Source organism: Cheilinus undulatus, linkage group 9 (genome assembly GCF_018320785.1).
Source record: "Cheilinus undulatus linkage group 9, ASM1832078v1, whole genome shotgun sequence".
Taxonomy (NCBI): Eukaryota; Metazoa; Chordata; class Actinopteri; order Labriformes; family Labridae; genus Cheilinus; species Cheilinus undulatus.
This window is the reverse complement of record NC_054873.1, coordinates 43,754,482-43,770,090: the sequence shown is the minus strand read 5'-3', so window position 1 is coordinate 43,770,090 and position 15,609 is coordinate 43,754,482. Positions and strand designations below refer to the sequence as shown.

The 15,609-nt window shown below is 38.9% G+C and overlaps 1 protein-coding gene across 1 annotated transcript in view; it reads left to right on the top strand.

Moving 5' to 3' along the window:
• The window catches only part of gnao1a (guanine nucleotide binding protein (G protein), alpha activating activity polypeptide O, a), a 183,380-nt gene extending 168,490 nt beyond the window's left edge, over positions 1–14,890 (top strand). The window contains exons 7-8 of the mRNA XM_041794960.1: positions 2,618–2,771; positions 12,049–14,890. Coding sequence (XP_041650894.1) covers positions 2,618–2,771; positions 12,049–12,236 — 342 coding nt within the window. The 3' untranslated portion in view covers positions 12,237–14,890. The remainder of the gene's footprint in view (positions 1–2,617; positions 2,772–12,048) is intronic.
• The last annotated feature ends 719 nt before the right edge of the window (positions 14,891–15,609 follow it).

Sequence of the window (15,609 nt, the reverse complement as noted above, 5' to 3'; positions counted from 1 at the left end):
GGCTCTGATGTGACTGATGCAATCAGAGGTTCATTCAGGTCCTGGTTATTCTGGGCAGCAGGTGGTTCCACAAAAGAAATGTCGGCTCCCTGGGCCGATGCAGTGCCTTAGCAACACAAACAATCTCTGAAAACCAACAATAGCACACAAATGAAGAATGTTCCTTTATGGATTTTGATGCCAAACTTTAGTGCCAAGAAAACGAGCTCTTATTGCATATTTTGGCTAGCTTATTCATGCTTTAAAAAGAGATTTCCAGTAAATACTTTCATGTTACTGTATTGTATATGCACAGTTCCCACCGTACCTTGTGATTGACAGAAGCAGGGAGATCTGACTCTTCAGCTGAGAGGATTCAAATAGCTGCAGGATATGAACTTAATGAACTTGTGATGAATAAAGAAGGCAGAGTGTAACTGCTACAAGACCTCGCACATATCATGCTCTCAACCCTTACTGCTGCCTCAACCCTCCTTTGACCACAATGTTGAATTCCTCTGTTAAACTAACAGAGAGAGGCCTGTACTGTACAGATCACCTACAGCTGAATTTACAGACATGTTTTGTTTGTATTTGTGGTTTTGTGTGTGCGCGTGTTTGTGCGAATGTGTTATAGTTTTTCGAGCACTGTAAGTAAAATACATCTGCTGTATCTCCTTCACTGCTGTAATAATTTATTGAAAGATGTATTTATACCAAAGAGAAATGTCAATAAAGCACCACATGAGTAACTTGATCTGTTTGATTATTTCCTAACCTTGTTATTTTGGGCCCATGTCAAGTGTATGAGTGTTTGCATTTGCAGAATCTCTCATGTTTTTTTTTTTTTTTTAAATACTTTATTGATAATGTCAAAAAGAATTTCGTGACCCGGCCTGCCTTCAAAACGAACACTGCTGCTGTTTCATGTTGCTGTGTAAAGTTCACTATCTTTGCCATTTGATGTCCTGCTTTCAGAGGGGCCTATCCTACACCCGTCACAAAGCGTTTTGGCATGCAAAACAGGTGTCTTTCCTGCTTTCCATATGACACAGTGTTAGTGTCACAATTTTTACACCATGCATTGACATTGTTTTAACTACAAATGAATTTGTGCTGCATTTGCACCCATGGTTGTGTCTTAAACTGAGGAATATTCCAGTGTCAATCCAGTGGATTCTATCTTAAAGACACAGAAAACTACTGTGCCTTAAACCAGTGGTTCCCAAAGTGGGGGTCAGGTTACCCCTGGTGGGGCTGCGAGACACTGAGAGGGAGTCACCAGATTCCTTCTGAAGATCAAAGAATAGTTTTTAATGATTTCAAATATATATTTGACCCATAAAATTTGTTATATGATAAATACCATACGGTCATTTGGTGAGATTTATAATGTAAGCTATGTAAGTTTGCACATGACTATTCTCGAATGTGAATGGCTGTGTTCAACCATGCTTAAAGTAGGAATGTGCGCTCTTAGTCGCTAAAACGGTTAAATTTGTTTTTCAAATTAGCCGGCACAGGATTTACGAGTCGATTAAACTAATTACCTATAATTTTTTTATAAACCCAGGCTTGAAATCCCAGTCTATAATGCTCTTTTAACCTGTAATGAACCTCCCGCCACTAGAGGCTGCTGTAGCTTCAGTTAATGACCGCTGCCCTCCTGTCTGAGGCTTCATGGAAGCAAACATGAGAAGCTCAGTGGTGGCTTAGCAGTTAGCGTGTAGTAGTAAATGGAAATAAAGTGGTATATAGGCCGTCGAGGTTTGAACCCAGGTGTAACTTCCACCCACAGTGAAAAGAAGCCAGTGTTCAAAGCACGATATTAATCTGCAAAGAGGAACGAAGGCTGGCAGAGCTAGCTTGTAATGTTAGCCACACTGTAGAGAGTACATCAGGCTAACGTCAAACCTGCTAACACAATGACCCTGTGAGGAATTTGACTGTTTTCTAGAAATTTTCTCCTCTTTGGACTAGTCAGTGAAACGAAATTTAAATGAGTGTTTAGCCAAATAGGGAAATAGACACCTAGCTCCAACCACCCTAAGGTACATTGGGGGTCCCCAGACTCTGGCATCCTTAGAACCACTTAAAACCTTGTCTAAAGTCTGTAGCAAAGTGTGTCTCTTATATTTTAAGCAAGTTTTCAAAGTGTGAGAGAGTGAGCATCCCTGGAAGAACATAATGTTAGCAAAAATCAAGCCCAGGCTGTTTCGTAATTAAAGATGCTCAAGCAATAAAAAAGTTGGATCCCCACCTGATGTCTCTATTCCCCTGTCTCCTGTCCTTTCTCTGAGATTTTAAAAACTGGTTTGTTCATTCTCTCTGTCTTTGTCTGTAAAACTTTTCAGCTCATGTATGTAAAGTAAAAATTTGTGTTAACTTCAACTTTCCCTTCTTTCTTCTTCTCTTTTTTCCCTCGTTCATTCACCCTGCCTTCCCCTCTGTCACCGATCCTCTCTGTTCATCCTCCCTATCATCCTTTTCTACTCTCTGTTGAAACCTCTTGCTTCCTTTTGCGTGTTCCCCTAATTTTACATAACCTTTCTTTTTCTACTTCCCTTTTGTCATCTCATATTTTTCCATCATTCCCACCCATTTCTTTCTCCCTCCACTCTTCTTCCCTCCTCTGCAGAATCGCATGCACGAGTCCCTGATGCTGTTCGACTCCATCTGCAACAACAAGTTCTTCATCGACACCTCCATCATCCTCTTCCTCAACAAAAAGGATCTGTTTGCAGAGAAGATCAAGAAGTCTGCACTGAGCATCTGCTTCCCTGAATACACAGGTATGCCTGTTTTTCCCCGAGTGTACTGGTGTGAAATCGCAGGTCTCGAAATATGAAAGCAGCTACAAAACTTGACAGGTGAACAAAATTGATTTCCTGGAGAGCAAAGTAAGCTGTGAAACAGTGAACTGAATTCAATTACAGAGAACAGACAAAGAGCCAGATATACCATAAATTGACTGATCGACTCGTTAGTCTGTGGAACAAGAAACTCATTTAAAGCACAGCTGTATTTTATCACGATCCGCACAGCTGAGGAAGGATATTTATGGAGACTTCACCTCCTGCGTGCACTGGTTCCAGAAGAGCTCACTATTAAAAAATACCTCTTCAGCTTATTCTTTTGTATGTTGGGATACTGTGTTGTTGAACATCAGCTGGAAGGACTGTGAACAGTCTTGCAACTAAATGCAATGCTATAAATGTAGCAGATCCATCATAGGGCTGAGCTTAGCTAAATTTTTGACTGACCCTGTCAACCTTTCCTCTAAAATCCCAGCACTTCCACCTTCACCATGCCTTTTTCAATGCATTTCCCCCTTATTATGAGAAATTTATGAATGAAAACAAAGCCTCTGTTCTCTGTTCAGTAAATATGCCTCATGACTTGCCGTTATGAAGAGAGTCCTCAATTCAGACAAGAAGGTAAGGCAAGGCAAGGCAAGTTTATTTGTATAGCACATTTCAGCAACAAGGCAATTCAAAGTGCTTCATACAGGACATTAAAATACATTGACAAAGGGAAAAAAGAAACACAATTGAAAAATTTTAAACAAGACATGTAAAAGGTGATTAAAAACAGCAAATAAGATCCACAAAAGATAAAAAAAAAACCTGGGTTCCTCTCAACCTTGGTCCGGAGACCGAATTCTGTTCCAGACAGTTTCATGTTTCTGGCCAATACTGGATCCTTATCTGAGCTCCAAGCTCTTAACTTAAAGCAATTTAAAAGAAGAATGCAAAAGGTGATAAAAACAGCACATAAAACCCAAAAAAAGATAAAAACACATATATAAAAGTAAAAGTCACAGTGCAGAGTTTGAGCGAAAATAGAAAATTTGAAAAGTGATAAAGTTTTTAGTCAAAGGCAGCAGTGAACAGGTGTGTCTTCAACCTTGATTTAAAAGAACTCAAACTCTCAGCAGACCTGATGTTTTCTGGGAGTTTGTTCCAGATATAAGGATCATAGTAACTGAACGCTGATTCTCCATGTTTGGTCCTGACTCTAGGGACACAGAGCAGACCTGCACCAGACGACCTGAGCGGTCTGGATGGTTCATACTGGACTAGAAGGTCTCTGATGTATTTTGGGCCTAAACCATTCAGAGCTTTATAAGCTAATAGGAGTATCTTAAAGTCTATTCTCTGAGAGACAGGGAGCCAGTGTAGAGACCTCAGAACAGGAGTGATGTGGTCCGCTCTCTTGGTCTTAGTGAGGACTCAAGCAGCAGTGTTCTGGATCAGCTGCAGCTGTCTGATGGACTTTGTCTGATGGAAGTAAACAGCAGAGATGTGCGGGGATGAGCAACACTTGTCAATACTCGTCATGATGTGTTATTTTTTTTTTATTTAGGGCCCCTTGGTGGCAGAGTTTTATATATCACACATTTAAAGTAGTAATCAAAAAAAAGATTTCTATATTTTTATACCACTGCACCAGTGATAGCTACAGTCAGTGACAGCTGCAGTCAATGATAGCTACAGTCAATGATAGTTACAGTCAATGATAGCTACAGTCAATGATAGCTACAGTCAATGATAGCTACAGTCAATGATAGCTACAGTCAATGATAGCTACAGTCAATGATAGCTACAGTCAATGATAGCTACAGTCAGAGGCTTTTGGTTGTTGGGTTATTCGTCAGTCCACATCCATGCGTACACTCATCTGTCTTTGTGGGACATAATTGTGAGAGCAATATCTGAAGAATGCTTTGAGGCAATGGGCTGGCTAATTGGTATCAGTAGTCACAGTGTTATTTCTGCCATGAAATGGATTTTTGCAACACTATCATCACCAGTTTAAATAAATGTATGCTGTGTTTAGAGATGTTCCAATACCATTTTTTCCTTCCCCATACTGATTCCGATATGCATTGGTTATCAGCTGATACCAAGTACCAGTAAGATACCGGTGTAAACTTTCTGGAAGACTAGCAAATTATTTTAGCCCTTCATTTAACCCAGAACATGGCTCAACAAATAGAACCATAACGTGCTTCCTCTCTGTGACACTAAAGGCCTTTGCACACTGAGTCAGTTTTTTTCGCCCAAATTTTTCTCAGGTTAAAAAACAGAATCAAGCTCATGTTGTTCTAATCAAGTTTGCACACTTATGCCGAAATTTTTTGTCTGTCATATTTTTTTTTGGAACAGGTTTGATTTTAGGCAAAATTTCGCATCAGTACAAGTCATTTAAATGGGTGATTGATGATTCTAAACTGCCCGCTGCCTCCTTGTTGCATGCTCACCACCGCCTGACTCTCCCTCTCTCTGTCCCACACTGAAACCTCAATTTAAACACTGTAGTTTACCAGTGTATTATTGGGAAATATGGAACTATAACAGATAAAGGCATATGTTTGTAGCCTACAAACAAGTCACAACAGAGAGTGGATTTAAAAGTTGCTCTCCATCTAGGCTCAGCGCTATGATGCAGGTGCTGTATGAAGCCTTCTTTCAGGATGGATCCAGCGGGATTTTGAAGGAGTGACAGAGCCTACTCTGATACAAAACCATTTGCCACAGTCTACGAATTTTCACAGTAAAGCAAATGAAAATGCATCAGACTCAGTGTGCAAGGTCCGAGTGTGTTCTTTGGATTACGGATCAGAAAAAAAGCATCCGGAAATAACAACCACAGTATGGAAAGACCTTAAAAACATTTTTTCCTGCTAATAATTAAGTTTTACTGTTTAATGTTAAGATAACAGTAACACAGGGGGCTGCTTCAAGGCTCTATTCAGGCCGCATGGTGTGATGACATACTAGCCTGTCATTGGCTTACAGACCCTCACAAAGGGAAAACAGTAAGAGGGTTAGCATTTAAGCTAGCAGTAATAAATGATCAAAAATGGATTCAAAATGGATAAAACAAAGATGTTAAAATTTTGACTTTGGTGTGGATTTAATCTTTAAAGTACCAACATGTCACCTGAGTTCCAGGCTTGCTAGTGAGCTGTATAAGGGATTTAAAGGCACAACCGCTAGTCTCAAGAGGAAACTGTGTGTCAGTAAATTGTGTCAGTGCTTGCTGTGTAAGACAATGCCAATTTGGAAGGGTTTTTTTTGACAAACTAGAGAATAATTGTCACACAGCCTCCAAACGTTGCTGTTGCAGTCGGTCCTTTGGTTCTTCTTCGCTGCTCTGAAAAGAGCAGCTTGTAAATGCAGTGTTTTACATCAGAAAAGAAGGATTGATTTCCATTTTCTAATGCTTGTCCAAACATTTAGCATGGCTAAATGAAGCACAATATAAGTTAAACAAAACCGTATCAGATTGATGCATGAACACGTGTACTCTCTTAGACCATCACCTGCATTTTAAGAATTATCGGCTGTTTTTCCAATACTGGTATCAGAATCAGAACGACTCTAGGTGTGTTGTAGTACCCATAGGAGGCAGGATGCATAATTAGCTCAAACCACCAGTTACAATAGTGGGGAAATAAAAATAGCGTAACAGTGATATGTGACAGAAAACAGCTGAGCTTGAACCCCGTCATTAGCATGTTTTAGCCCAACATTAAAGAGTATCCTGGTAACAAACCAATCGTCACCCATTTGTGTCAGTATAGCTAATGTAGCTCAGCAATGAAGTGAAACTTGAGTAATTTCCTCTCCAAGTTTGACGTCTGTAATAACACCAACATAGTGAGTGTGCTAACTTTGCATGGTGACTCTGTCTGCCTGTCCAGAGCTGGCTCATTTTGACTTGATCCCAGCACTGGAGTGGTTTGTTTTTTAGTTTCTTAAACAACTGTTTAAAGGTGTGTTTTAACAATAACTCAATCATTTCCAGTCCATGATGATCCAAAGAAGCTGGCTAGAGTGTGAAACAAAGTCAGAGAGACAGTTATACACGGTAGCTCTGCACACTCGTTGGTAACTCTGTTAAAGCTACATTTAACCCTTTCAGGGTAGTGTTGTCATGTATGACAAACAGAGACACGAGTTACAAAATGTTAAATAACTTTGGAACCATAAATCTTAGTCTCATACTTTTTTTCCTCCTCTGTTGTACCGTTCTGATGATGCTAGGGTTTTCTAGCAAGCCTGGAACTTGGGTGACTGAGGTATTTAAAGATTAGATCCACCCTTGTATCTCCAACATTGAATGCCTTTTTTTCTCCTTTTTTAATGAAAGTAAATTGTTTTTACTTCTTGGGGCTAATGTTATTGCCCATTTTGTGTTCCTCAATACTTTGTGACGGGCTTTAACAATCAGGCTGTTTCCGTCATTGCATCACATTTGCTCAAACTGCACATCTTTTTACTTAGATCCTGGTGGAGACAACCCTGAGTTGAAGAGAAAGCGAGACAGAGAGCCTGTGATGTGGCACCACGTCAAACAGGACCTACTTTGAATTATGGCTCAAGAACCTTTTTTTTTTTGGAAATATGTGAATATTTTGAATATTTTTTGTCACAGAATGATTATTTTCAGTATTTAGTCCCCAAGAGATGGGAAACAAGTTTGTGCAAAAAAAGAATCTTAGTCGTTATCGTTTACTGTGTCACACATACAAATCTTTGAGTTTTAATTACTATTTAGTTTTCGCTTTGTCTATATAGTCCCATAACTTAACAACAAATCATTTTAAATTACTCCAGCAAACATATTTCTACAGCCAAGGTTGCCCCAAGGAAAATGATGTTTAGAGCTTGACTGTGCATTACACGGTTAATGTTTCACAAGTTTGTTCAGACTACAAGTCCAGGTGCGATGAAATTGTTAAAAAAGGGCTGAGGGCTCAGAGGGTTTCCACCAAGTTCTTCACAGTGAAAGTCGGTAGTTCTTTTGTTCCAGTGCTTTTTTGTCAACGCCCACGATAGCAGCATGACAGACCTCAGCAGGAGAGAAAAGAAACTTAAAACATCACATGCAGTAATTGCAAAGAAGTGAACCCGGTCAGACGGGACATTTGAGGCCTTATCGCCCAGCTCTACTTGAAGGATTTTCTTTAAACTTTGCACATATCTCCTCTCTGACTCAAGGATGAACTATTAAGATTTGGTTGTTTTGTTTAATTAGATCTTAAAATGTCAGACTTTCATACAGCTTTTCAGGATCTAAGTAAATATCTCTAATTAGTCTGAAAGCTTTAGCAAAGATGCTTAAAATCAGGCTGATTTATAATTATATTATACCACCAAGAGTTGAAGTGAAAATAGGACCAATAATTAAAAAGAGATTATAAAAAAAAGTGTGAATGTTCACCAGCTGTCAGACTTCTATTTTATCCCGAGATCCGATGGCTGCTTGTTTAAGGGAGAACTAAAATGGTTCTGTGTTGTAACTCAGGCAAGGACCAGTCTTGACTTATACTTTGTGCAAAGTTGTGGATCACAAGTTTATTTAGTTTAAATAATCAGAAGTTAGTGAAGATAAATCACAAGAACCTAGATGCTGGTGTCCAAGTTTTAAAATGGGCAATGTACATGAAGATTTACTGTCTTTGTTTAGAATACCAGAAAAGAAGCAGCAAGAGGAGAGATTTAAACAGAGAGGGAGAAAAGGAAGTGTCTGAGAGGCTGTAGTAGAATTTAAGAGTAGGAGACAAAAAAAAGGGACATGGAGTTCTTCATGTAGAGGTGAGACTGATGTAGCTGTGGCAGGAAGAAGGAGGGATTTAAAGTCAGAGAGCAGGAGACTGTCACGCTTGGTCAGCCAAGAGGAGGAAAGAGAGGAGATGGAAAGTGAGAGCTGTCTCCTGCCTTCTTCACACATGCAGCTCTTTTAAGCAAATCCTTATCATTTCTGTCCATCATGCTTTGCTTATATCTGCAGAGTGCGTTTATAATCCCACTAAGTCTATGTGACGTGATCCATCTCTTTCCTGCTCCATCATCACATCCTCTGAACCTTTCAGAGAATTGTTAAGAATATTATTGTGAGAATCTTCCTTTGGTTTTCAAAATAAGGGTACAAACTTCATGGATATGAATTTAATTTGAAACTGAAGTAGATTTCTAAATATCTTTTGAATGATAGGGATTTTAAACTCCTAAAGTAAAAGTGGTATTGTTTCCACCAAGCAGCCCAGTTTGATTCAGTTTATTTTGGCACAGTTTGGCACAATTGGCTTGTGTTTTCACATTCAGTATCCATCTAATGTCTAACCTTACTGGCAGTGATGGGGATTCTTGCTCTTTTTAGAGGTCCAGATTATTTGGCTTTGTAATTACAGCCATCTATCAGCTCCCAAACAGCTCTTCATTTGGAATCATTCTTTATAATGTCAATAAACAAAAACGGATAAGGGAAGCCAACTCTCCAAAGGGAGCGCCTTTAGTCCACATAGAAGAGCAGACAGGCTAAGAACAGACTTGACATCACTGGAATCACACACATCACTTAGTATAAACTACTCTTTTGTTATATAATGACCAAGAAATAATCCAAAAAAATTTTTTCTTTAAAATGAACATGATTTCAAGTTAACCCAACTTGTAAATAAAACTCAGTATTATTGCACATATAAAGAAAATTAGACTTTTACTAGATTTCTGTCAAAGCCATTGGTATAGAGGCCATAGAAATGTCCAAAAGAGGAGCTAAACTAAAGAAACTATTACAAAGAGAGACTTTTTGGATTTCCAAGCTAAAGGCTACAACAAGTCTAGGACTAAATGAGGAGCTGGACTACACCCCTTATCTGTAGGTCACATTTTCCCCCTCACTAGATATGGGGTTTGGCAAAACAACGGGAGCTCTCTGGAGAATCATATTTTGTTTGTTTTTCTCATGCCTTTACTTTTTAAGTTTTTTATGATTTTATTTTGTTTGTAGCCTATTCACAGGTCAAAACAGAGACTGAATTAAAAAGTCATTTGCAGTGGCTACAAATAAAACACAATAGACTCAGTTTGCAAGGTTTGAGTGTGTGATGTTTTTTAGGGTTGTGGATGCAAAAAAAAAAAATTTAAAAAAAAACTGCAACCCAAAATAGCACGCCCAGTGTGTAAAGACTTTAACCTCTCCTTTCCACATACATATGGATACGGAGGTAAGTCAACTGGAAGTCCATTCATTCCCATGGGAATCTCCGTGTTGTCCGACCTGCCTGTGAAACTCCTCCCCTCTGTAATATTTTCTTCCAGAATGTGCCACAAGTACGTTGAAAAAATTGAACTTTTGCAGTAGATTTCGGAAAAGTGCTGTGAAATATATCAGGATTTTTTTAGTCGATATGAAGTTCTGTAAGATGGTTTTGGTAGTGTCAGATATATTTAAACATTTAAGTGAATGGTTGAAAGGGATGGTAATATTAAAAACAGGTTATTTAACATATAGACAAACATTTGAATGGCTAAACAAGTTAGCATAGCTTAGCCCATTTGGCTGATATGTCAGTGGCCAGCTTCTGTAATTATTTCTAGATATGCAATATTAGTCCTGTTTTATCTCTTTTATTCCAGTAAACACATATTCCAAGCTACTAAATGGAGAAAAAGCAGACAATATTATCCTCTTTCCAAGAGCTACAGGTAGACTATCAGTTTTTTATCATCCGTGAATACAAGTGTAGTTTCTTTGGTTGGACTTTAGGGGGCATCATATGTTTACGGATCTACAGACATCATTCTCATGTATGTGGTAATGAGTATGACTAATACAGACAGTCAAACTCGTTTTCCACTTCACCCGTGGTGCAAAAGTTTTCAGCTTCAGAAATCAGCAATAATCCATCAGAAACATGGGCAAAGGAATCCCAACAGTGATCTCTGTAGAAAAGGTCATATCTAGACCTTGTTGGCCTACATGTAAATAATTGTAAAATATTACAGTCTGTCAGGGCTTCTCTTATTCTCACTTTTCCTCAGTCTTCCTCCTGCTCCATTTTATTGCCTAGTGCCTGCATAATTCACTTGAGGCCTGTTTTATGCTCTGAGACTTGATTCAAGTGTGAGTGTTGGTGTTGATCTTCAGCTCCTTTAGCAAGACACTGAACCCCAAATTGCTCCCATTGCTGCATCAGGGGCTTATGAACAGGTATGAATGGGATTTATAGTAAGTCAGCTGTATCTGTACTCTGTTACAATAAAATGTGATGCAGTCTTGTTGCTACCACATTATATTCTATTTCTGTGAGTCTATTTCCAATAATATTTTTGTTTTTGTCATAACTTTCCATTTCAACTTACAATGTTCTTCATTGGCCATATAATGGATGTCTAGTCAACGTTATCCCTTCTAATAACCAGTTTTATTCTTTTTAATTGAACTATTTTTATTGTTATTTATTATAATGTATTTTACCACTTTGATGATTTTATGCTAGTTTTTTGTTATTTTTAAATATTGACAATAATTTTTATAACTACTAATAGAATATATACAATCATTAGTCCAGATTAGTTTGAAAGTTTAAACCACAAAAACAGGCCTCTGTAATGTCTGCTAGGCCTGAGTTTTGTTGTCCACATGGCTGATCCCCAACAATTGCAATGTTTCTTTGACCAAGCAGCAGGAAAAAACCCTGTCTGAGTCACTTGAGGCCTCTTCTCTACTCTGACACATGATTGAAGCATTCTTCACATCAGTTTTTCATTTTCACCAGTGAGACTCACCAGTAATCATTGTGTTGCGATTTGAAGGTCAGTGTTTCATGGTGAACAGAGCTCGCCTAAATGAAGCCGTTTGTGTTGAGAGATTTGCTTAGCTCTGATGTGGAGTGTTTTCTGACTAAGACCAGTGGAATTGTGCTCAGAGTTTAGCAGTTTGGCATCATGTTTCTGCTAAATGAGCTCAAGTTTACTAAATTGTGTGCATAGCTCCATTTTTGTGTGCATAATCTGGGGGAAAACTGTAATGAGAGCTGGTAACTCATCAATTTTTCAGCACATCATTTTCAGGATGCGAACACTCAGGCGCACAAAAACAAAATCATACATAGATGCTACGAATCCCTGAGGGCTGGGAAACAGGAGCAGATTTTGTAGCGAGAACGCCAGGGGGATATCTGAGTTCCCTGCAGTCAACCCTGACATGAAATCCAGGAAGCCGCCATTTTGAAAAAACCCTCTCTCATCTCTGCTTCTTTTTCTTCCGCAGGACCAAATACCTACGAGGACGCCGCAGCCTACATCCAAGCACAGTTTGAGAGCAAGAACCGCTCTCCGAATAAGGAAATCTACTGTCACATGACCTGCGCCACGGATACAGGAAACATCCAGGTGGTGTTTGACGCCGTGACCGACATCATCATTGCCAACAACCTTCGAGGGTGCGGCTTGTACTGAGCAAGCCCAACTGCCCCCGTATTGTCCACCCTCTTTGTCCCCTCCTCTCTCTCACCCATCCTGCCCTCCTCCTCCTCCTCCTCTCCCCTCCTCCTCGCCTCTGTTCCTTTGACACTGCTGTGGAAATGATGATGGTGATGATGACGATGATGATTCTGCTGATTATTTAAAGAAAAAAGAAAGAAAAATGCAACTAGGTACATATTAATAATGAGGATAATTTAAAAAATAGGCATACGTATATATAAATATATATATATAATGTTTTTAGTTCCTGTCTTTCTCTCCGACTCACTCCGACTTCTCCTCCTGATGTTCTTTGGCGCTGCCGATCAAACGCGTCTGTTTGAATAGAAAACATGAAACCCTGCAGCCTTGGAAACTTCTTGAACAAAGTCAATGAAAGCCTCCTGTTCTGCTCTCTTTTGCTTTCTCAGCTGTGTCTTTTGTTGTTAACAAAAACAAACCTGTACTTTTTTTTTTTTGCAGATTTTTTTATTATTACTATGAATATGACTGCTGTTTTATTTTTGTTGATCGTGTGTATATTTATTACATGAGTATCAGTCTGTACACTGATTTTTATTCACATTTTGCCTCACCTTGACACCTTTATTTGTGTATTATGTCAGTTGTTATTTTTGCTAAAGTAGTGATTATGTATTAATTTTGCAGAAATGTTAAAATGATGATAGCACTAAAGAAAAAAAAAGCAGGTCGGTGAAAAAACCTTAAAAAAAAACTCGAGACCTCCTGAAACTGATGACAGCGATTTTAACATTACTTTTTGTTTACATTAGTGGAGACATTTTAAGATGTTTGTTGTCAAACTTATTTTTTAATTTTTAATTTACAGGTAGTGAGGCTTCCTGTTTTCCCCACCTGGCCTTAGCCGTTAGCCAATCACTAACCAGGGCCCAGCCTGAGAGCCAATAGGAAATGTGCTAAATGTCCTATCAGTGCCATGTAACAGAGGTACTGTTCTGTAGATAGCTTTTAGAAGCAAGTACACATAAGTCTACTTTCCTCACTGTTATAACCTCTAGACCTACTAACATTCTACATGTCAGGAAACTCACTCCTGCTCTGATTACGGTGGATTAATTTATTAATTTATTTATTGATTGATCGTCCTTCACATCTCTCCTCTTTCTCTCTTTCTCTCTTCATTTACACACCACCACCATGCCTTCACTCCTCCCACCCACTCACATGTCTCTCTTTGTTTTTGCTTTCATTCTGCATGGTGCCCTCATGTCCTCCTTTCAGGGTCAAAGGGCCTCTCCTTTCTCTCCCCTCCCGTACCCAGACTTTCCCTCTTCCTCCCAAAGCCTTGACACAGATAGCATGAGATACTCAAGCCTTTGTATAAAGAGAGCAGTTAACTCATAAAACTTAAAAAAAAGAAAAAGAAGCTTCACACAGGTACTGTTGAGAAAATAATTTTTAAAATGCTTTAAAAAAATCGCAAAATGTGATTTTAAAAAAAAGAAAGAATAAAAAAACAAAAAAGAGCTACATGAACAGATAGCAGCAACAAAAGGAGAGAGGTGATTGGTCCCTGAATGGGATGGGTGGGGTCACGTATAAAAGATTAAACAGCTGTCTCGTGAGAGTTGAAAGAAAAAGTGTCGATTTTTGGATTCTTGCGCTAAAGCAGAATTTAAAGTGAGAATCCACATCCACCATATCTGATGAAACCAGTGATCGTGGGTATTACTGCAACATAAACAATGGCGATCCTGTTATATTCTCAAAAGATAATCTTTCTTGTGCTTTGTAGCTACCAAACATTTTCTTCTCTATAACTCCCTTTTATAAAATAAAGAGATGTTTTGCAAAGGGTTCCTGCTTGACAGCGCGCTGATTTGGAACCACGACGATCTCAGACTGACCCCGTGTTGTTGTATTGCTCTGAACTGTGCCCCTCCCCCCTCTCCTTTTACCATTTTGCCTGTTTCCCTGCATTAGAACCGCGTCCTCACTTTAGCCTGACTCAGAACGACTAAATATAATATTATAACAATATCTATTTTTTATTATTTCAGAAAAAAAAGATACAGAACCACTTTTTTTTTGGGGAGAGCACGTTTCTCGCTGCGTCTGCTAGTTAGGGGCGCCGCATGTTCACACATCAACGCTGTATAAAGTCATGCTCCTTTCTTCTTCTCTTCCTACTCCGTCTCTTTTCAGTTCGGCACACATCTTCCAGGTCTGCAATGAAAAGCACAGTTCTTACGTCTCACAAACACACAACATCACGCACTCTCACACACAATAAGTAGATTTGGAAATTGTTCTATTCATACCTAATCTATGTTACCTCTCATTGATCTATCTATCCATTTATCTATATAGACCTCTCTTTCTTGCCCTTTGATTTCTAGTTTTTAAAAGAGAAAACAACTGTGTATGATGACATGATATACCTGTTTCTTTGGCATTCTGTTCCTGTTATCTTCATGATTTCTTTGATTTTTATTTTTTACCTCTTCTCTGTTCTGTTCTTTATCCAGTGAATGCTTTTTCTGTGCAGCTTTTTTTCTCTTTCTCTCTCCTCCTCTACTCCTCTTTAGTGAATGGTTGTTATTTCATGTGGGATGTCCGTGCTGGAAAAACCAATCGAATGTAGTGTTTACATTAAAAAGCCACTGTTTTCATGACTACAACATGGTCTTCCTGTCTCTCAGTCATTCGGTGTCATCACTTTGCTTCTTTGCCTTCCAGCTTTAAGGACAGAGTGTCACGGTTCAGTCAGTCAGACAGTACAGGCAGCATTTCAGAGTGGATTCATGTCAAAGCTGAGGCCTGAAGTGAAGCTGAAAGTTAAGCTGGCAAAGGCTGGAGATGCCTGAAACACAAATGTTTGATGGCTGGAAGTAATTCCTGCAAACAACACATCTGTTATCTGAAATGTAGCTCTGTAGTGTACCGTAGACTTTTTTAAAATTTAGTATTATTTATTTTTTGGCTATCAACCACAATATGAGATCAGCATTTCCTTATTTTCCAGCAGTATAAGCATTTATACTAGTTACATTTAGTTATTAAGCCAGTGGATATATCAGAACGCTAAAGTAAGAAAAAGAGAACTATCCATTCCAAGGTACACTATATGGACAAAAGTATTTGGCCGCCTGATCATTACATCAACAGGGACTGTAATGACATTGTAATCAAATACATGCATTTTAATATTAAGTTGGGCTACTACAGCTAGAGCAGCCTCCACTCTTCTCAGAAGCTTTTCCACAAGATTTTGGAGTGTTTCTGTGGGAGTATTCTTTGAAGCAGCAGTTTTCAAAGTGTGAGGTGGGCCTCCGCTGGGGGGCGCCAAAGAACTTCAGGGGAGGCGCGGAACCTGAAACCAGAA